General features: G+C 42.7%; 1 protein-coding gene across 6 annotated transcripts in view; it reads right to left on the reverse strand.

The window, feature by feature from the left end:
• The window catches only part of OSBPL9 (oxysterol binding protein like 9), a 256,194-nt gene that overhangs the window by 183,824 nt on the left and 49,662 nt on the right, over positions 1 to 22,708 (reverse strand). For all 6 annotated transcript variants that reach the window (XM_073593547.1, XM_073593545.1, XM_073593546.1 and 3 more), the window contains exon 3: positions 8,205 to 8,283. In XM_073593547.1, coding sequence (XP_073449648.1) covers positions 8,205 to 8,283 — 79 coding nt within the window. The remainder of the gene's footprint in view (positions 1 to 8,204; positions 8,284 to 22,708) is intronic.

Below are 22,708 nucleotides of genomic sequence, written 5' to 3' on the forward strand. Positions count from 1 at the left end.
TCATTCATATTCTCCGAAAAATGGTCAAGAAACAAGGGTGGATATAAATCAAGGATTTTTTTTTTTTTTTTTAATCTGATTTTTTTTATTTTTATCAAATTTATTTTAATGCTTTTGGAGTAAAAATCTAACTGGTTTTCTATTTAAGATACATTAATAAGATACATTAATAATTTAGTTTATTTAGCATTACATGGAGCTTAGTTATGTAGCATGAGGCTGTATATTCTGCAGTATTTAAATTTTTGGTACACTCATTCAATGAATCCAAGCTCTGCAAGCTGAGATAACATGCACTGCAGTGATGCATTCACACAATTTCACAGTAAGCATGAGATTAACCAAAGTTCAGGAATATTCCTTTATCCCATTGTTTTGCAAATCTACATACACTACAAACTCTATGATTGAATCGGTTCTGATATCGCGGTTACTGACCTGATAGCTTGATATTCGAAATAGGAAACCTTTGTTTTGTTTGCAAATATTAAAGATTCTAACTACCAGCAAGAAGTCGTCCTTACATTTAAAGAGCACCTGTCATTTCAGATCCATCATTGTCGCGCCTGTTAGCGGCATCCACCCTCCTGCTGCCGCCACGTCCCTCACCTTGTTGTGTCACTGCCACATCACCAGCTGTCCCATTAAAGTGAAAGGGACTGTCGGTGAGTCAACAGCGGGTCAGTGCAGGAGCCGCTGCGGGACAGAGATGACAGTTCTTTAAAATTGAGTTGATTTAAATCAAATCCACCCTGTCAAGAAATCAAATTCTGCCAGGGTATGTAAACTTATGAGCACAACTGTATACATCAAATACACTGCCTGCACTGACTTGAATATAGAGTCTACACTGAATATCTATATCCCCTTAATGCCAACCGTAAGCACATATGCGGCCTCGACTTTAAGGGGTTATACCGGGATGATGCCTGCAGCTGCAGGCATCATCCCGGTATTGTTTTTTTTAGAGCAGGCGGTTGGCTCATCAGGGATAAGAGCCGATGCGGCTGAAAGCCACTCGGCTGTTATCCCGAAAGAGCGGGGCGTCCCTCCCTCCCGCCGCCTTCCGGCGCTCTTCCTGGGCACCCCGTCCCACCGGGAGACCCGATCCAGGACCCAGCACTTCTGCCAGCTAGAGTGAGACTGGAAGGAAGCCGGAAACAGCTTTGTTCTGTGTGTAAACACCGAAGCGACGTCACGTCGTCACTTCCAGTTTACTCAGGTGCCAATGGCACCATTTGTAAAGAAAAGCTACAGTATTCAGAATCGCTAATCGCTGTTTTTGGCGATCTGAATACTTTGTAGTGCAAAGGAGGGATTTGGGGCCTTTTAGACAGCCGATCCATCCATAAAGAGTACCTGTCACCACTTATTACTGTCACAAGGGAGGTTTACATTCCTTGTGACAGCAATAAAAGTGATCACATTTTTTTTTTTTTTAAAGTGACAATGTAAAAAAAAAAAAATTTAATTAAATAAGAAAAAAAAAAAAAAAATTAATAATTTTAAAAGCGCCCCCGTGTCCATGAGCTTGCGCAGCAATGAAAAACAACGCACACGCAAGTCGTGCCCGCACATGTAAACTGAGTTCAAACCACACATGTGAGGTATCGCTACGATCGTCAGAGCGAGAGCAATAATTCTAGCACTAGACCCCCTCTGTAACTCCAACCTGGTAACCGTTTTTTTTTTTTTTAAAGGGAGATAATGGAGATTTTTTTTTAGGTACCGTAGTTTGTCGCCATTCTACGAGTGTGTGAAATTTCAAAACATGTTAGGTATCTATTTACTCAGCGTAACATTATACAAAAAAATTGGGCTAATGTTACTGTTTATTTTTATTAATTCATGAAAGTGTCTTTATCCCTAAAAATTGCGTTTGAAAGACCGCTGCGCAAATACAGTGTGACATAAAATATTGCAACGTTCGGCTTTTATTTCTCTATGATAGATAGATATTCGCAGTGCATTATGGGGCATTCCGCGGCATTCAAATTTCCCGCAAACGCCCCATAATATTCGCTGTTCAGTGAACAGGCGAACACCCGATGTTAGAGTCGAACTTACGTTCGATTCAAACATCAAGCTCATCCCTACTTCCCTACTTCCTTCTACAGCTCTAACCTTACAAAGTAGTCCCTGCATTGCACTCTGTTTGGTGCTCTGGGATGGAGGGTCAGCAAGCCCAGACTGAGATCTATCAGTCATCTGTCCGTGATCTACTGGTTGCTGACCCACGCTATACAGCATCTGTGTATACAAAAAACACCCCTATTTTGCCATATTGCAAATTACATTTTACAGAAAATTATAGCGCTGCAGATTGATAAGGAAAAGTAATTTTTAATAACATTCGATAAGACTTGAGTTGCAATTGTATACACTATTTTTTTTTTTTTTTTATTGTGGAGTTACCCTTTAACCTCCCTGACAGTCTGATTAGGTCAGTATTTTTGAATGTCAAAGCGGTACATTGTTTTGCATGGAAATTTGTTTTATGTTGTAGGCTTGTTATTCTTAGAAATTAACTTAAATCTGTCCTCACAAGAGTCTAGTAGACATCCCGGGTATGATAAAGTTTGAAACACAAAATCATAAAATTATAATATAATAAATGATTATAAAAAATAAAAATACATTTAATTTAATAATGCAATCAAACCAAAAACACTGAAAAATGTGTCCAAACAAGGGTGCGATATTACTAGTCACTGTAATACTAGACACTGCATTATTGGTTTAGTAAACATCCCGGGTATGAAAAATTTTGAAACATGGGAATGCACAAAGCCTGTTGTCACAATCAGGACAATGGAACCTGGTTTTCTTTCGACTGTCATCTCGCATTGAGCAACAAACCACACACATCCTTGTAGGTGCTGACTTTTTCCTCGGTTGGTGGGATGTAGTCCATGAAGTGGCGACCAGTCAGGCGTTCCGGGTTGACAACCCCAGCAGCATGACGTCCAGCTCTATTCACAGCCATTGATGGTGTTTGGTGGTTCACAAAGATACGTTTGGTAACTTTCCAAATAAAGTCAGAATGAATCACAGGCTTTTTCTTTAGCAGAATGTAGACATTCCACAAGCATCGCTCATGAAGATGCCTGATGATCTTCTTGTAGTACTTCTTTTGGTGGTTAGAATGTCATTGCTTGGTTGGCTCTGTCGACACTTCCCATGGTGTTATTGTAGTTTATCACTACTTGTGGCTTCATGATTTCTTTCCCAACTTTCGTGCATACCATAACAGTGAAGGTATTATGAACTGTACTCCTTAGGCACACATTTTTCTTGTCACACCATCGTAGTGCCATCATGTTGCCTTTCTGCCAGGCAACCATTTCTCCAGTCTTCAGCTTCTTATTGCAAAACATTGGGGCATGTCACGCCGGTTAGCATTAATGGCTCCATAGGCATCCGTTTTGTTTTGCAGAAGAAACTCAAAGTTCAGGAGACGTATAAAAGTTGTCGGTTGTTACACAATAGCCCTGATTTAGCAATGCCTCAATGAGTGAAAAAACGGAAGATGTTGCCATTCCATAGTTGCTGTATTTTGGATTGAATTTTATTCCTTTTCCAGTGTATATGATTGAATTCCAAAATGTAGTCAGTTGACGATTCACATAGCATGTAGGATTTTATGCCAAATCGTGCTCTTTGATGTAATGTATTGTACCCAGCGGAGCCTTCCCTCTTTCTGGTACATAGCTCCGTTGGAAATTCTTTAAAGAAAATTTTGGAAGTATCTCAAATTCTTCTAGTATTGGTGCAGGATGAGTAGTTTCAAATTTTTCATTGTTTTCGAAGTGTAAAAATGTTATGATCAGGGAAAATCTGTACTCTGACATGACCATGCCAAAGAATGGAGTGGCAAGTAATTTATTAGTTGTCCAATACCACTTCTGCAGGGGTTTCCCCACCACTCCCTGAAGTATTAGGTCCAGAAATTTCCAAATGTCATCTTTGGGCACTGGTTCCCACTTCCTGCTTCTTGGAAACTTCCGATGCAGAGTAGCTAATTGTTGCTCTTTGTACCGGTTTGTCTCAGTAACTATTTTTTTCAATAACCTCATCGGTCAGAAATAATTGTAAGTATGCCAAGGGATTGTCGTGTTGAACGTCTACTTTCATACCAGATGCTCTAGTAAATGGAAATCTTGAGGCGCTGCCTAATCCGTACCACAGTCAATAGAGCACCAAGTTCGCACATCACTGAGCTCAGTCACAGAATCGTTACGTTCAGTGGCTAATGACGAATTTCCCCACAAATCACGAACGCTCAATTCTGCAAGTGATTCTAATTTCACCATCTCTGTTTTCTAGCTGGTCTAAAACTGCTTTTGACCTAAAGGGACGCTTTTTGGATGCCATGGACATTCTCAAGTTTCCAGGCAGAACAAACGGTAAAAGTGCGGGCAGGGCACTGGACAAATTATAACATATTACAAAGTATTGTGTGTATGTCATGTTTTGAACTTCCTGCCCGGTTCCGCCCCCCCAGCATCGTCCGGAGGACACAGCGGGAGGACTTCAGGGGATGGTAGGGACAAGATAAGTAACACTACAGGGAATCTACAGCGTAACCCCGAGCGTGGCTCGGGATTACCGTTTTTGGTACTGAAAATTAACCCCGAGCCACACAATGTATTACCATTAGGGAGGTTAAGCAGACATCTGTGTGAAGGGCTGTGTGAAGGGCTGTGTGGCACCCCCCCCGCACAGGTGTTGCTTGCATCCACGTGCAAGCAGTCCCATTCATGTCTTTTGTGACGTAGCAGTTGCACAGACACAGCTGTTGGTCCCAATTTGACTGAACGCAGACAGTGTGCATTTGGGGACACACACGCACCTGCACGGCTGTCAAATTGGGACCAGTGACTGTGCAGCCACTGCATTCCAAAAGATATGAATGGCAAAAAATAAAAATAAAAAAAATAAAAAGGGGGGGGGGGGGGGGACACCCCCCACAAAACACAACATCTGTGCATCCTATGCAGGCACACATAGCCCTTCACAGGACTGCAGGCAGATGTAAAAAACACAATGCATGTCAATTATATATTTTTATTTTAAGCATCAATCATTATGTATTTTTGACCTAGATATAGGTCAAAGCTATATACTGTACGCATTGATATCAGCCTCCAGTAAACACCAGAGCACTTAGACAGGCAGAGGGATTATCAGTACTGAGACAGTCTGCGTTCTATTCCTTTGCACAGTGTTGTCTATGAACATGTTTACAGTAGAGATGATTACAGTGGGGAAAATTATTTGATCCCCTGCAGATTTAATGCCAAAGAGCTTAATTTTGGTCTCATCTGACCACAGCACTTTCTCCCAGTCCTCCTCGGAATCATTTAGATGTTCATTGGCAAACTTCAGATGGGCTCGTACATGTGCCTTCTTGGAGGAGGGGGACCTTGCGGGTGCTGCAGGTTTTCAATCCATGGCGGAGTATTGTGTTACCAATGGTTTGTTTGGTGATGGTGTTCCCAACTGCCTTGAGATCATTCACAAGCTCCTCCCGTGTAGCTCTGGGCTGATCCCTCACTTATCTCATGAGCATTCTTACCCCATGAGGCGAAATCTTGCATGGAGCTCCAGACCGAGGGAGATTGATGATTATTTTGTATTTCTTCAATTTGCGAATATTCGCTAATCACAGTTGTCTCCTTCTCACCAAGCTTCTTTCGGATGGTCTTGTAGCCCATCCCAGACTTGTGCAGGTCTACACTCTAGTCACTGAAGTCCTTTGACAGCTCTTTGGTCTTGCCCATGATAGTGAGGTTTGAATGGAAGAAAGATTATGTGGACAGGTGTCTTTTATATACACACACACACACTTTATCGTTAAGAGCACCTTCTTAAGGCTCCTTTCACACGGGCTTGGTCCGATCAGGTCTGCCTGTCAGTTTTTCAGGCGGACCTGATCGGATGCTCCATTCACACCTATGTAGCGGTAGATGTCAGTGGTGATATGTCTGCTGACATCCGCCGCTATCCGATCCTGTCCGCCAAATCCAGACAGATGGTGGTCCTAGTTTCCATCCATCCAGCGGAGGCGCCTGTGTGAAAGGGGCCTAAAATTGACTGGACTAATCTGTGAACCACATGAGCACATACTGTAGAGTGTCTGTGGGAGCCAGAATTATTGTTGGTTGGTAGGGGATCAAATACTTTTTTTACTCACTGAACTGCAACCCAATTTATAACATATGAATCATGTTTTTTTCTGGATTTTTGGTTGATATTCTGTCTCTATCATTTAAAATATACCTATGATAAAAATTATAGACCATTCATTTCTTTGTAAGCGGGCAAACTTACAAAATCTGCAGAGGATCAAATAAATTATTTTCTCCACTGTAGATTTTCAAAACGCTGCTACTTCCTTCAAGGTCTTGGACAATAATGTAGCATTTAGCTGCAGTGTAGTCTGCAGAAACGTCCAGGACTTGGCTGTGCTGTTTGGCAGGTTTGTCTGGACTACAAGACCAACAGAATTTCAAATCCTTTGCCTGGTAAAGCAGTTGATACAAGTATTTTAAAAATGCGTATTTAGCAGCTTCTCTGGAGTTCATCACAGGTTTGAGAATCAAAGTCACCCGTGTTTCTTTTATGTTTAACTAGCAGTATACATTTATGATCCATTACTTTACACATTCCCGTCAATGTTTTATAGCTGTAGGCATGACCCCTGCATTTTTCAAACTACTACATAAGATTACCATGCATACAGAGAACACAAGCACCTTTAGGATGGAAGGGGAAAGTATAAAATATGTAGCCAAGAAGTAAACCAACCCAGATTACTTGTCAATAGCACAGCACGATGCTGTAATTAAAAGTCTATCATCTGCTACATACAGTCAGTCAGGGCCGCTTCGTGATCGCTGGCACAGAGTTGAATCTTAATCAGCAGAGCGATCACAGACGCCAGTGCAGTATGCCACACAGAACGTTCAAAGCAACTGTGCTGTATTCATTTTATATAAACACATCCAAAGAATAGAAGCGATATAAAACTGAAATCCTTAAAATACATAGGGTACCCAATACTGAATCATGAACAAAAGTGCCAATTAAAGAAGAACTCCAGCCATGGCTATATACACACAAGTGTTTGCTTATGGCTTTTAGAATTAAAGCATAATGCTCCAAACTAAAAATGCTGCATCCACTCCATGGCAGGGTATCAAGCCTTATTTGCAAAATGTCCTGCTTCTGCAGGTTCTGGAAACCATACAACAGGAGCCACTCCCTCATTCTACAAAATGCATTGATTAGAAGCCTAGTCACAACTGCTGGCCAGTAATTTGTTGTGTACTAGAGTTCTCCTTTAAAAAAGGCATTAGAAGCATTTAGCCATAATATAATCAAAGTGTGTGTGTGTGTGTGTGTGTGTGTGTGTGTGTGTGTGTGTGTGTGTATAGTATGTAGTATGCTGGAGCTTGTAGTTTCTAACAGGCACCACATGTTCCAGCATACCCTGCAGGACTTCCCACCCTTGCTGCACAGGCTGAAGCAGTCCTAGCAGAAGCATGCAGCTGGTTTAAACATGCAGAATCAAAGCAGATTCACAATCAACAGCAGTGTTTGATCACTTCCAGCACACAGCGAACTCCGTGCACATAACGAGGAGAGCACATCAAGAGTTCCACCTTACCCTTTCTACGATGGAGCCACAGCATGCAATGCCGAAACATAGCAGTGACAGACGGCATTGATTTGTGAAGTTATGATCAAAAATGGTTAAGAAAGCACTGAAATGGTGATAGAAATGCAGATGAAAGAAATGAGAAAACTTGTAGTCTCTGAGCACAACTCCACCTTAGGAAGGCCACGGCAGGTAGACGGATTATAGTGTAGACAGCCTGCCTATGGATTTATTCCCATACAAAGGCTCCACAGGCATTCCCTCGGGCAGGCTCTTCAAGTGAAAAGCAGAGTGGATGCAGGCAGCACAATGCAGAGTTTGCTTCCATGAGTCAGCTGTTGAAATAAGAAATGCCTCCAATCTTCTAGTCTTATGTCTAGCACGTATCTACCCACTGCAGAGCAACACGCTATCCCATCCCAGCATAAGTATCCACACTGCTTAGACAAGCAACCCGGGCTGTAGCAACTGCAATCTGCAAGGCAGGGCACACGCCAGGCACACACAGCAACACATACAAGAGGTAGATTTTTATGCTCACCCTGAAAATGAAAGGTTTTCTGATCAACGGTTATAGTAAAGGTGCTGTCGTCCTCATCGTCAATACCAATCACAGCCCCCTGTGGAACAAAGAGGAGAATGCTAAGCAGAGTAGCAGTGACATCAGCAGTACATACAGTATTACTACAGCACTGCAGCAGAGCAGCCAGGAGGGAGGACCACGTAGTAGGAAGGAATGTGCAATTATCTTGCAAGCTTCCTTGCACTCCACATTTAGTAAACTGAAAAGGGGAGGAACGTGACCACCTTCCTGGCACAGCTCCACAGGTCTGGAGAAAAAAGGAACGATGAAGTAAGTACTAAAAAGCCTCAAAACTTAAAATACAACTTGATGCAATCTGAAAAGGTTTCCTATACCAACTGCTATTTTAAGTTTTAAAGTCTTGTATAACAGGAGGGGTCACATTGTACATAGTTTTTGACCTAGGCATTAGTCAAATCTAGAAGCAAAACAGACTTGTTTAAAAAGGCAACTTTTACACTAGACATGCTGCATTAAAGCTGGTCAAAACATTAAGTATTTTAATATATTTTTTTTATTATTATTTTATACTTTTTTCTGTTATTCCATTTCCCAAGCTCCCATCTTTTGCCAATATTACAGACCTCATTTGCAGCACCACCTGCTGGTCGCATATGGTATGATAAGAAAGCATAACTATACAATAGCTCACTTTGAGAACCAATGCTATTGCATGTTATGTCTGCAGTTCTCTTAGCTATTTGAAAGAAAACTGTTCTGGAGGGGTCCATCAATGTTTTCACCCAAGATTTACCAATTATTTCCATAAGAGTCTATTGATAAATGGGTGACTCTTGGGTGAAAACACGGTTTAAATCAAAACACATAGGCTGCCGTTGCTGAACTCCTGAAAATACAGGTCTGTCTATATTGTTAATCTAAATTACATCAAAACTTTTCAAGTAACTGACCTGGAAAAAGTCAGCAGATTAGGAGCTCTGACTTTATTAGCTGTGTGCTTGTTTAGGATCAGCAAATAATGAAGTGCAGACTAAAGGCCAGTACACACAATACGAAAATCGTATGGAAAAATTTGTATGACGAACTGTCTGCCGATTTTCGCATCCTTAGTATTGTGCCTTCGACAGCCGATTTTGCTTTTTCGTCAAAAGCGGGATGTGCAAACCAACATTTTTGTCGAATGTGAACTCAACGTCCAATTTTCGTTTCATTAGTACAGTTTTCGTACGAAAGAAAAAAAAATTGTAAGAGCAAGATCACGCATGCTCGGAAACAAAAGAATACGAAAAAAAAACTATTTAACACATTACATCACTTCTGACATTGTATTCTGTCGTACGAAAAATTTCGTATCGTGAGTAACCACTTCACATTCAACATGAGACTAGCATTCTACAAAAAAAAAACAAAAAACTGACGTTTGGTCGCCCGAAAATCTAAGCGTGTGTACGAGGCTTTAGGTTGACATTTTGTTCCTGGCTTCACTATGTAGTCAGTCACTGACCTGGAAGAAGCATAAAGACTGGGAGTTGTGCTTTATTTCAGACTTTATAGGTTGCATCTTGCATGCTTTTCCAGGTCAGCGACTTCCTAGGCATTGAAGCCTGTCCCTTCAAAAATCATATCCCAATGGGCAGACTATGTATTTTTCTCAGCACATTCCTTTGGGCGTTAAAAAAAAAAAAACAATTCCTTAAAGTACTCCATCTTTACGTTCAGAGGATCCATTAGAAAAGGACTACAGAAAGAATGAATTATTTGACAAGCCTCTAGCATATACAGGCCCATGTGTTAACACAAGCATTGGTAACCTCCAAAGCTCAACATCAAAAACACCAAAAAAAAAAGATGCCATGCAAGGCATGACTAGCACTAATCAACGAGCACCAACTTCAATGACTGACAGCAACAGTCTCTTCAGTACATTTTTACAGTACCTTATAGTTGCTAAATGATAAAATGCTCAGAGACCCCCACCTCTGGAACTCTCTCACCCAACCTGTATGACCATCTCCTACTCTGTCTTTAGGCTCCGTTCACATATGCTGCGGCCGCGGCTCACAGCATTGGGTCCGGGGCATCCCTGTTCACTGATTCAGGTGCAAATCGAGTCCAAATTTTTGCCTAAATCGGACCAGAAGACGCACAGGATCCTTCTTCAATGCGGACCGCGGCCGGCCCGGAGATGTGTGAACTGGCTACACTGACAGATGGTCACGCTCTCCTGCGAATTGGATGCGGAGAAACCCATATCCAATTTACATATGTGAGAACTCGGCCTTAGGCAACCCTTGAAAACTCGTAAGTTCAGGCAAGCATATCCTGAATCTTACGTTATTGAACAACTCATCCCCCCACCCCCCCCCAACAGAGGTATTAGCTTTAGCTGAAGTGTAACTTTAACTGCAGTCTTTTTTTTGTAAAGCTCTGCTTTGTTGGCGCTATATATTAATTAGGATGGAAATATCTGCAAAGCAATTAAAGGAAAATATTAAGCCAAAACCTTTTTTCTAGTTTTGAGCGGAGCAGGATTACAACACTCATCAGGTTTTTACTGTATCCAGGGCTCTGTTTGAAAGCTATGTCTGTGTTGCTGTTGGGAGAGGTATCAAAACAGTAAGCGAGAGTAAATACCTGCAACAGAGCCCTGGGCAGCAATAAAAACCCAGTAGGAGTTCAAATCCCTCTTCAAGCTAAAATTAGTAAGAGTTCTGCCCAAAACTGAGAAAAAAAAATGGTTTTAGCTGGACAATCTAAAGTGGAACTGAACAAAAAAAAAAAAAAAAAAAAAAAAAAAAAAGGGAGAAGGGGAGAAGGGTGTCACAGGGAATATCTAAAAATGTTAGTTGTGCGTGGACAAATCAAAGCCAGGATTAGGAGCCAGCCCTACAATACCTGCATATGACTATATAGGTTGCTAAAAGATAACCATTTAAGCAGTTAGGCCCCTTTCACACGGGACGGATCCATGATGATCTGCCCCGTGAACATCCGCTGCTCAGCGGGGATCGCTCAGTTTTTCCCAGCTGAGCCGGCGGATGACAGGGTGGGACCCGCACACTGTGCAGGGACTGCCCTGTCAGATCTCCGCTCTCCCCTATGGGGGATCCAATGAGCACGGACCGTCTGTCCGTGTTCATCCGATCTGCTCTGCAGACGGATAGAAATATAGGTTTTTCATCCATCCGCAGAATCGGACGAGAGCGGGGACGGATGATATTGGGTGTCAGCGGATGTTCATCCGCTGACACCCGCTATCCCATAGGGATGCATGTATGTCCGTATTTCATCCGAAAACGGATGGATGAAATACAGACAGACATACGGTCCACACGTGTGAAAGGGGCCTTAGAGTGAAAAATCTTCGCTGTTAATTTTCAACAGATTTTATTTTTAAGTTTATTTTTTTTTGTTTAAAAATAACAAACATGGCTTCGTCCCGGGTAGAGAGGCACGAGACAACACCACCAAAACTATTAACCTTATCTCCTATGCCCAACGCCACCATCAACAGATCTGCCTTCTCTCCTTTGATGCCGAGAAGGCTTTCGATCGGGTTGACTGGCGTTTCCTAAAACTTTCCCTTGAGCAAATTGGGTTGGGATCCCCTTTCATCACCAAAATTATGTCACTCTACTCCAATCCCTCTGCTTCGGTCCTGGTTAATGGTACTTCTTCAGCTGCATTTGATATCTCCAATGGGACTCGCCAGGGATGCCCCCTTTCACCCCTTCTTTTTGTTATAGTAATGGAACATCTAGCATGTGCCATTCGCCAAAATGATTCCATACAATGCATACGCACGCCTTCCGCACACCATAAGCTTGCACTTTACGCTGATGATTTACTCATTTACGCACGCCAACCACATATTACACTCCCCTCCTTGCTCTCGGAGTTCCAACGTTTCGGAAGTTTGAGTAATTTTAATATCTCCAAGACTGAGGCGCTTAATATCTCTCTCCCTGCTCCCACACTGTCCTCCCTCAAATCCAAATATACCTTTCACTGGCAGACCAAGGGCATTAAGTACTTAGGCGTAACCATACCGGCTAACCTATCACTTCTCTTTACACTGAACTACATCCCCCTCCTCTCCTGACTTCGTAAAGATCTTGCCTCCTGGGGGGACAAACCCATACCCTGGTTTGGACGCATAAATACCCTTAAGATGGACACTTTACCTAAATTGCTCTACCTATTTCAGACCATCCCGATCATAGTACCCAAATCCTTTTTCTCTACTCTGCGCTCTCTTTCCATCCGCTTTCTATGGAATAAAGGATTATCGAGAATCAAATTTAAGTTACTCACCCGGCCAAAATTGCAAGGAGGTACAGGTCTACCTGATTTTGAGCTGTATTACAAAGCCACATTAATGGCACGTATCCTTGATTGGTTCCCACGACCTTCCCAAAAAGCTTCGGTTACGGTTGAACAGGATATGTCCCCCGTTGACCTTAGGGCTTTACTTTGGGGCTATAAACGTAACAATTCAGTTTTGGCTGATTCATCACCCCTCACTACAGCTGCCCTCATACTTTGGTATAAGAGAGGTCTATGCGAGATTCTATCTTCGGACCCATCTCCCTTATCACCACTTTTCGATAATCCCGCCTTTCCACAAGGTATAGGGGCTTATGCTACTGGTTCTTTCTCCCGCTCCTCTTGGCCCCAAGCACACTCCTTTAATTGAGACTGGCTCACTTCCATACACCTTTCCACCTTTACCAAACATCTTTTCACTTCCTCTCAGGTCCATCGCCCCTTGACTGACTTTGAACACCTCAGCTCTCTGCAAGAATTACCTAGACACTTGCTCTCACGTATTTACAGTCTTATTCAATCTCTTACACAGAAAGACCTACCCACCTACACTAGAGTATGGTCGGCAGACCTGGGAAAGACCATCTCCAGAGCGGATTGGCAAACTGCGTTCCATTTCGCACATAAGTCTTCAATCTCATGCTATTCACAAGAAAAAAAATTTTAAAGGTCATGGCGAGGTGGTATAGGGACCCCGCCTCTCTACGGAAAATTTTCCCCTCAACTTCATCTATGTGTTGGCGTTGTTCTCTTACAACAGGGTCGTATCTACATATCTGGTGGGAGTGTGATCGGATCCGGCCCTTCTGGAATCAGGTATCCCAGGTTTATGAAAAAATTTACGATGATCTTCTGCACTTGACTCCTGAAATAGCCCTCCTATCTATTCTGCCAGGTTCAATAGCCTCTCAAAAGCGCAATCTTTTACGTTTCTTCCTGTCTGCGGCTCGCCAACTCATACCCCTTTTCTGGAAGACAGCGACTATCCCCCCACTGTCTCTCTGGACTTCCACCATGAATGATATTATGCGTATGGAGGGGATGCTGGCGCTTGACAATGACACCTACGAGAAATTCACAATGGCGGCGCTTCTCCTCCTCAGATACGCTGTCTTCCTTGCTTCCTGCCTCCCAGATTACAGCTTCCCCTATAAATTTGAATATCCACTGATCCCTTGACCATGTCTGAGGATCTGGGGTCCTTCCTTCTCAACCCCAGCCAGCGGAACTCCCTCCCTACTCTTTCCTCCCTTTCCCCCCCTTTTTCTTTTCTGTTTTCTTTCTCCCTACTCATTTTCTAATTTTTTTTTTTTCCCTTTTTTCTTTTCTTCCTGACCTTCTATCCTGATACTTGACATGATTTATTTATATTAAAATTTACGTAATAACTATCAGCTTAGCTGTGGGCGATAGCCATTTTGCTCGCTGGTTGATCTCTCAATATGTTTTACTTTATGTCAATTGTATTAGTTCTTTTGTTTTTTCAACTCTAAAAATAACAAACATGTCATACTTACCTGCTCTTCGCAGTGGATTTGCACAAAGCACCCAGATCCTCCTCTTCTCGGGTCCCTCTTCTGTGCTCCTGGCCCCTCCCTCCTGTTGAGTGCCCTCCACAGCAAGCAGCTTCCTATGGGGGCACCCGAGCCAAGCTGCTGCTTTGTGTGTCCACTCAGACACAGAGCCATGGTTCGACACCACCCCTTCTCTCTCCTTATTGGTTTAATGACTTTTATGGACAGCAGAGGGAGCCAATGGCACCCGCTGCGGTGTCTCAGCCAATCAGGAGGGAGAGTCCTGGACAGCCGAGGCTTTAGTGCAACATCGTTGGATCGAGATGCAGCTCAGGTATCAGGGTGGCTGCTGCACACAGGTGTTTTTTTTTATATCTGCATAGTATGTTTAAAACCACCTTAAGCCTAAAGGGCCATACACAGGGGCCGAACATCAGGCTGCATCTCAGCTTCAATGGAAACCAACATTCGGCCCGTGTATACGGCAGCCAGTCCGGTGCAGCAGACTGGTGTGTCCTGGCGGGGGCTCCGCCGTCAGAACACAATAGCTCAGCGGGGGAGATCACTGTACTAACATTGGATAGTTGGTACAGCAGTTCCTCCCGAATTCTGATTCAGATCATTTTTTTTTTTTGCATGCTAGACGCATATCAAAAAAATGAAGTGTTTACTAAAGTTACGAAAATTCTCGTACGACAAAATAAAATAAATAAATCAGAAGTGATGTAATGTGTTGTAGAGCATTTCTATTGCATTTTTCCTACGACAACTGTACTGATTAAGAACGAAAATCATACGATCTGGTATTACAGAATTTTTTTCTTCTTGTCCGATCAGATAATAACAGATGAACTGTCGTGATCGGCTCTCGAAAGCTCTGTACTAACGATGCGATTGTCGAATGATCGATTCGAAACCGGTATTTTTCTTCAGAAATTCGGATCGTGTGTACAGGCCATAAGGCAATGCGTATGAAGCATCAGGCAGAGGATTGTGGTTCCAATGGTAACAGGAACATTCCTGGAATCTTTTAAAATCACTGACTGATATGGCTCTTGCTCAGCCCCGATATATATGTATTAATAAACTATAAAGTAAAGCTAATGAATAATACAATACAAACATTAAATGTAAAGCATAGATCAGCTTTTTTATGCAAGACAAATAACCAGCTGTAATCCCTGACAGAAAGGAATACTGTGAAGCCAGATATTTGCAGAGCCACTAGAAGACAGTAGGTGAGTAGAGTGATTAGCCTGCAGTCGCCCATTATACCAGCACAGAATGAAGTAGTGTAATCTTAATGCATTAACACAAAAGAGAGAACCCCCTAAAAGGACTTTAAAGGCACTGATATATTATCTTATTGAAAAAAATTTACAATTTATTCAACATAGTATAACAATAAAATATGTTGGAAAGTTTACAGTAACTATACACAATCACCACACAGATATCATTGAAATTCTCTAGGTTCATCCGACGCGTTTCAGAGTATTGAAAAACTCTTTCTTCAGGGATTTGTGAGAGGATTGATTGTGTATATAAAATATATTGGTTTAAGAATAAACATTGTAAATATAATCATAAAACAGTCAATATAGTATAATGTCTTTGCATTGACTGTAGTTTTAAACAACACACACATATATTGTGGTGATGTCTTTTGTGAATAGAACTAATCTGGATGTTGGCACTCTACAGAAATCTGATCACCGATACAACCTCTTCGGCCCCTTTCACACGATCGGACCGTTTAGGTCCGCCTGTCAGTTTTGACGGTGGACCTGAACGGGCGCTCCATGTTAGCCTATGGAGCAATGGATGTCAGCGGAGACATGTCCGCTGACATCTGGTCCAATCCACTAAAAGCAGATGGATGGCCTTACGTCCGGATCCGTCGCTGGCGGATTGGGTGAGATCTGATGAAAACGGACATGCTGTAAGTTTTCATCCGATCCCTCCATAGGCAGCAGCGGCGCCTGAAAAAGCCCCTCCCCGCTCAGTGAGCAGAGAGGGACCTGTCATCTGCGGCTCAGCGGAGATCAATGGCGAGATCTCCCGCTGAGCCGGTGGACCGAGGCGGACTCCATGGAAGCGGAGTCCGCCTCGTGTGAATGAGGCCTTAATGCATTAACACCATGGCAGAAGGCTCTGGCACTTGGGTGTGGTCATATAAGCACCATCCAGCCCCGCTGCTGGCAGCATATAAAACTCAATGAGAGGCTGACAGATGGTGGGGCTGGACAGCGCATCTAGCGGTACAAATTGTTTAAGGCAGTATGCGTCCAGGGAAACATGCCCAGAACACAAGAAGTCTGCATTTTGGGTATTTGTCCCTGGGTGCATACTGCCATAATCATAAGTACTGCTAGGTGTGCTGTCCAGCCCCACCATCTGTCAGCCTCTCAGATTTTGATAGGCTGCTGGCAGAGGAGCTGGATGGGGCACCTATGCCATAAACCTGCACCTAAATGCCAGAGCTTCATGTACTGGGTTCAGCGCCCAGTACACATGGGGCCCAACATGGGGGTCACACACAGTACGAATATCGGAGCTGCCTCTGTTTTTTTAGGGTATTCCTTGGCGACGGTGGTAGGCTTCAGATCCAGTTGTCATTAAGTTGTTTGCAGTCGGTGTGCTGACCAAGAATCCTCCAGCCCTGGTCTAAGCAGTACCCTAAAAAATTCACCATTTTTCTTGAATTCTTGACAATAGCAGTGCTCCTATTGGTATGTGAGGGTGCCTAGAACCTCATTGTTCTATATCTGCAGTGAGATCTAAGGCTCTGCTGGCCCGGTCTGCTAATCTATAGAGATTTGGAGTAAGATTAGATAATATCGGTGATGTGCTTCTCACCGTTTTCCCTGCAGAAAAAAAAAAAAAAAAGTGTGGTATGTAAGTAATGGGGAAACAACTGCAAGGAGACAATACTGCTGACTGGCCCCATGTACCAGGATTACCGTTCTTTAAAGTGGTTGTAAACCTCAGATATGAAATATGAACAAAGCATATCCCTCTATAGTATGCACTTGCCTCAATTAAGAGTACTAAGTGTAATTTCTGTCTGCTGCTTCAATCTTCTGCCATCAGCATGAGTCACTTCTGACACCCAGGAAAAAATGGTGACAAGGGAGGGATACCCAGCTGATTGACAGCCTCAGCTCTATTCCTGTATGCAAGGGGGGGGGGGTCTCTTCCCCCAATCAGCTGTCAGGGCTCTCCTCACTGAGCTCTGCAGAGTGCAATTTCAGCTCTTCATCCCCCTTTTTATATTTTTTCAACTCTCAGACAAGCTTTATAAAATTCAGCACTTTGGAAGGATGTAGAGAAGAGAAGACTGCAGATAAAAAAGGTATAACAACATACGTAGGAGGATTTGTTTGATCTCTGTTTATCATTTGAGGCCAGTCACTTCACTGGGTATATGTAAGGGTTTACAAACACTTTAAAAGGTCTTCACTCTCTCTGGGTGATACACAGCTACAGGTCCTATGACTTCAGTATTGTCCAAGAACAACAACCTCAATTTACCAAAGTTATAAACCATAAAAACATTAGTGACAGACCCAATGGGGTTGGTTTACTATAACTGGAGAGTGTGAAATCTGGTGTAGCTGTGCATGGTAGCCAATCAGCTTCTAACTTCAGCTTGTTCAATTAGGTTTTAACAATAAAACCTGGAAGCGGATTGGTTTCTATGCAGAGCTGCACTAGATTTTGCGCTCTCCAGTTTTAGTAAATCAATGATGCAATTTATAACAAAGAGCACACCAACTCACTCCTACCACCCATTCACTTATGTTAGTAATTGGAAGCTAAAGCTATTGAGATCTGTTAACTTTTTTTCCTGCAGCATAGCCTGGAAAGCTTAACACAAAAAAAAAAAAAAAAAAAAACACCACATCCCTCGAGCTCTACCGCCTGGCAAGTGTAAATAAGACATGTGTAATAGTGCTAAAAAATAAATAGAAATTGGTAGAAAAGTAAAAAATTTTTTAAGAAATCCAGATTATATTAAGAAATACACATTCCCCTTTAAATTAGGAAACTTAAAAAAAGGAGTTGTAAATGCAGGATGTTTTTTATCTTAATGCATTAAGATAAAAAATCTTCTGTGTGTAGCAGCCTCCCCAGCACCCCCCTAATTACTTACCTGAGCCCCATCTCTCTCCAGCGATGTCCACGAATGTCTAAGCCGTCTGAGACTCTACTCCTGATTGGCTGAGACACAGCAGCAGCGCCATTGGCTCCCGCCGCTGTCAAAGTCAGTCAGCCAATCAGAGGAGAAAGGTGGCGGGACCAGGCCGGGGCTCCGTGTCTGAATGGATACACGGAGCTCTGACTTGGCTCGGTTGCCCCCATAGAAAGCTGCTGGCTATGGGGGGCACTCAATAGGAGGGAGGGGCCAGGAGCAGCAAAGAGGGACCAGAGAAGAGGAGGATCGGGGCTGCTCTATGCAAAACCAACTGCACAGAGGTGGCAAGTATAACATGTTTGTTTTTTTTGTTTTTTTAAACATGAGACTTTACAATCACTTTAAGTTAAATCTGTCAAAAAATGTAAATACACAGTGAAAAGAACATTTATACTTTGGATCCTATTTACAAAAAGGCTAACCTGGCCGATATGACTCATTAGCGGTCACTGTCAACGACTCTACTGACTCATATGGGCTTACACAAAATAGGTCAACAATGATGTCAAAGCATGGAAACTCACAGCAGTATACTGTAGGAAAATCAAATAATTATGAAGTATTTTGGGGGTATGCATGAATAAAACATAAGTAAAAGACAAATTGAAAGGAGAACTCTGTGCCCTGCTTGCTATAGTGGGCGGAGGGGTCTCCCCCCACCACCTGCCCACCCGTCATTTGTCAGTGCAGCTGGGATCATTAGGAGACACCGGCCGGCCAGATGACAGAGTGGGGATCTCCCGCTGTGACAGATCTTGTATGTGAAACGCCGGTCGCCCTAAAGTCCCGCCCCCTGGACCGGCTTTGTGATAGACAGCACACTAGTCCAATGCCGGTCCAGGAGGTGACACTTTACGGCGACCAGCGTTTCATACACAAGATCTGTCACAGCCGGAGATCCCACTCTGTCATCCGGCTGGTGTCTCCTAACGATCCCTGCTCCGGCACTAATGAGGCAGCACTGATGAGGCGGCACTGATGGACACTGATAAGCAGTGGACTTCCACTGCTTCACTGACACCGTCCACTGCCAAATATCAGTAGGTAGGATGGGTTTCCACAATTTCTGCAAAGTTTGCAGTCATTTTCTAGTTCTTTTCAGTTTGAGGTGTATTATAAGTGACGTTACATATCAGAGACCTGTATTGTGGCAATATTGAAGTTTTTGGAGATTTCCATACATTAGGGGGTTCCACCATCATTGAGTTATAGATTAGTAAGTTAGTGCTGCAGTTTTTTTTCTCATGACATTTACTTGTGTCAAATGCTAATGTAAAGCAGCACGTACTGGCTCCCCTTTGGTGTTGCGGCTAGGGATGTGCTCATATACACTATACAAGCACTAATTGCTGTTAGAATTAAAGATCTCAAAGCTACAGTGGGAGGAGGAGTATTGCTAATACTGAATTACAGCAGAGTACAATGTGTATATTATATAATTATGGGCATGTATCTATAGTTCAGTAATGAATACATAAAGCATGTAAAGGGCAATATGTTTATATGGCTGGAGTGGGAGAGCACAAAACATGGTTTGCATTTAGAAGGCTGTACCCTACCCTGCTGTGTGTTACTAAGTTGTGTGGCTGACTGCAGAATGAGGGGGTGCGATTTAGGTTGAAGTGGGCTTGTTCACATTAAACATGTAAAGGCCTAGTGTACCTCCCACATTAATTGCAATTTGAGAGCGAGCGAGAGAAATCACTGTTCTACAAGCTCCTCCTTGGCAGAATAGATGCTGAATTTTTTGAATTACAGAGAGGACTTTCTGAAATTCAGTTAGACTTTTCTCTTCACTGGAAAGGAATTTCACAAATGTAATAACGGTTTAGTGTAGGGGGTGTACTAATGGTAGAGCTGCACCATTCTGGGAAAAATGAGAATCGCGATTCTTTTGCTTAGAATAAAGATCATGATTCTCTCACTATTCTTTAAAATGGTTCATTCAAAAAAGAAAAATCAGTTGTAGACGGTGCATGCGCAATCAACACGCCGCTCGCTCCCGATGCTCGGGGCTGGTTATTCATTTAATACAGCAAAGGGCGGATGCTTTTCTCAAAGGGGTAGATGTATGGTTATACATTGAACACAATCTACAGAATGCTCGGGGATGGTTATTATAATGGGTGGATGTATTTTTCTACATATATTTATTTTTTTATTTATTTTTTTACCAAAATCGCAATAAATGTATATTGATTGGTTTGCGCAAAAGTTATAGCATCTACAAAATAGGGGATAGATTTATGGCATTAATATTTTTTTTTTTTTAGTAATGGCAGCGATCTGCGATTTTTATCGTGACTGTGACATTATGGTGGACACATCGGACACTTTTGACACTATTTTGGGACCATTGTCATGTATACAGCAATCAGTGCTATAAAAAAGGCACTGATTACTGTGTAAAGGACACTGGCAGGGAAGGGGTTAAACACTAGGGGGGCGATCAAGGGGTTAAGTGTGTCCTAGGGAGTGATTCTAACTGTGGGGGGGTGGGCTCACTACAACATGACAGAGATCACTGCTCCGGATGACAGGGAGCAGTATATCTCTGTCATGTTGCTAGGCAGAACAGGGAAATGCCTTGTTTACATAGGCATCTCCCCGTTCTGTCGTTCTGTGACACGATCGCGAGCCCCCCGGCAGACATCGAATCTGCGGGACCCGCGGTCACGGTGTACGCATCGGGCGCGCCCACAAAGGGGATGTACCTGTGCGCCCATTTGCCCAGCCGTGCCATTGTGCCGACGTACATCATCATGCGCTGGTCAGCATGTGGTTAAAAATGCCTGTGAAAAGATTTAAAAAAGGCATTCCTATCCTGAACGTGAAAGAATCACATTCAGGATAGGAACGTTTTAATGTGCAGGTAAACCCTCCTATAGTTTTCAGCCAAGGAAGCTGCCATCTTTGTCTGTTTAATCTACAACTGCCATGATGCTGCACATGTGATCTTTGACACCAGCCATTGGATGGTTTGACAGTTTGGTTGAGAGCACAACCAATGGGAGTATTACATTTACGGCACGTGTCAGAAATGAAAGGTTTTATGGATGGGCTTACTTCCACTTTAACTGCTGGCAACAAACTGTGGCATGATTTTGCTGTGTTTTGCATTTTCCAGCGGCCGCGGTAAATGTAGTGTACATAAAGCCTAATGCCCCGTACACACGGTCGGATTTTCCGACGGAAAATGTGTGATAGGACCTTGTTGTCGGAAATGCCGACCGTGTGTAGGCTCCATCACACATTTTCCATCGGATTTTCCGACACACAAAGTTTGAGAGCAGGATATAAAATTTTCCGACAACAAAATCCGTTGTCGGAAATTCCGATCGTGTGTACACAAATCCGACGCACAAAGTGCCACGCATGCTCAGAATAAATAAAGAGATGAAAGCTATTGGCCACTGCCCCGTTTATAGTCCCGACGTACGTGTTTTACGTCACCGCATTCGGAACGATCGGATTTTCCGACAACTTTGTGTGACTGTGTGTATGCAAGACAAGTTTGAGCCAACATCCGTCGGAAAAAATCCTAGGATTTTGTTGTCGGAATGTCCGAACAAAGTCCGACCGCGTGTACGGGGCATAAGAGTCCAAGACGGCAGTAAATTCTGATATGTTCTAAGATTTCCCCCACTCCATACAAAACAAAAAACGTTTGAGCTATACATACAAGTGATGTCCACTCCCACGTATTTCATTTCCTAATGGAGTGCCACATATTTATAAAACCAGTGAAATGTAATTGATCAGTTTTACATGAAACACTGTACTGGATGTACAAAGGGAAAAATTATTGGAACTGTTCAAGTAATTTTAATGCATTAACTTGTTACTTCTAATTTAAGAACTCAAAAAAACAAAAACAAAAGAAAAAAAAAAAAAAAAACCCTAATCTCGTGCCTACACTGTAATACCTCACAAATGTAGAGATGATGTAATTAGTACCTCAGCAGTGCAGATTAGTTACATGGTGTAAAAATTTACAAAAACATGTCCCGCAGGTGGGACTTATACAGGTTTGGGAAGAGCAGCATTGGTTTGCATGACATAGCACTGCTGCCACCTACTGGCCACCCAGGGAAATGACGAGTTGTAGAACTTTACTCATAAATAGTACTTACAACAAAGTTACCTTAAAGTATGTCTAGCCCAACCTCTTTATGCGTTTTGAGCAGAGTAGGAAAAAAGTTGAAACCCCCGGGGGGGTGGGGGGGTGGATGTCCCTCGACTTATCAGTCAGTGCCGCAGTATATTCCCACTAATGTTATAATGCAATCCCGTGATCAACATCATAAATATGCAATAAAAATAAACTCAAATTAAAAAGTTAAATATTAAAAATGCTAAGACCTGGTGTTCTATTAATGTGCAATCAGATAAGAAAGCTTCTCAGCTATGCCAGTGTTCATTTTTGTTTCAAATTACCACCATTCTGTGCTAATACTTTCATG

Source organism: Aquarana catesbeiana, linkage group LG07 (assembly GCF_042186555.1).
Source record: "Aquarana catesbeiana isolate 2022-GZ linkage group LG07, ASM4218655v1, whole genome shotgun sequence".
In the NCBI taxonomy this organism is placed as follows: domain Eukaryota; kingdom Metazoa; phylum Chordata; class Amphibia; order Anura; family Ranidae; genus Aquarana; species Aquarana catesbeiana.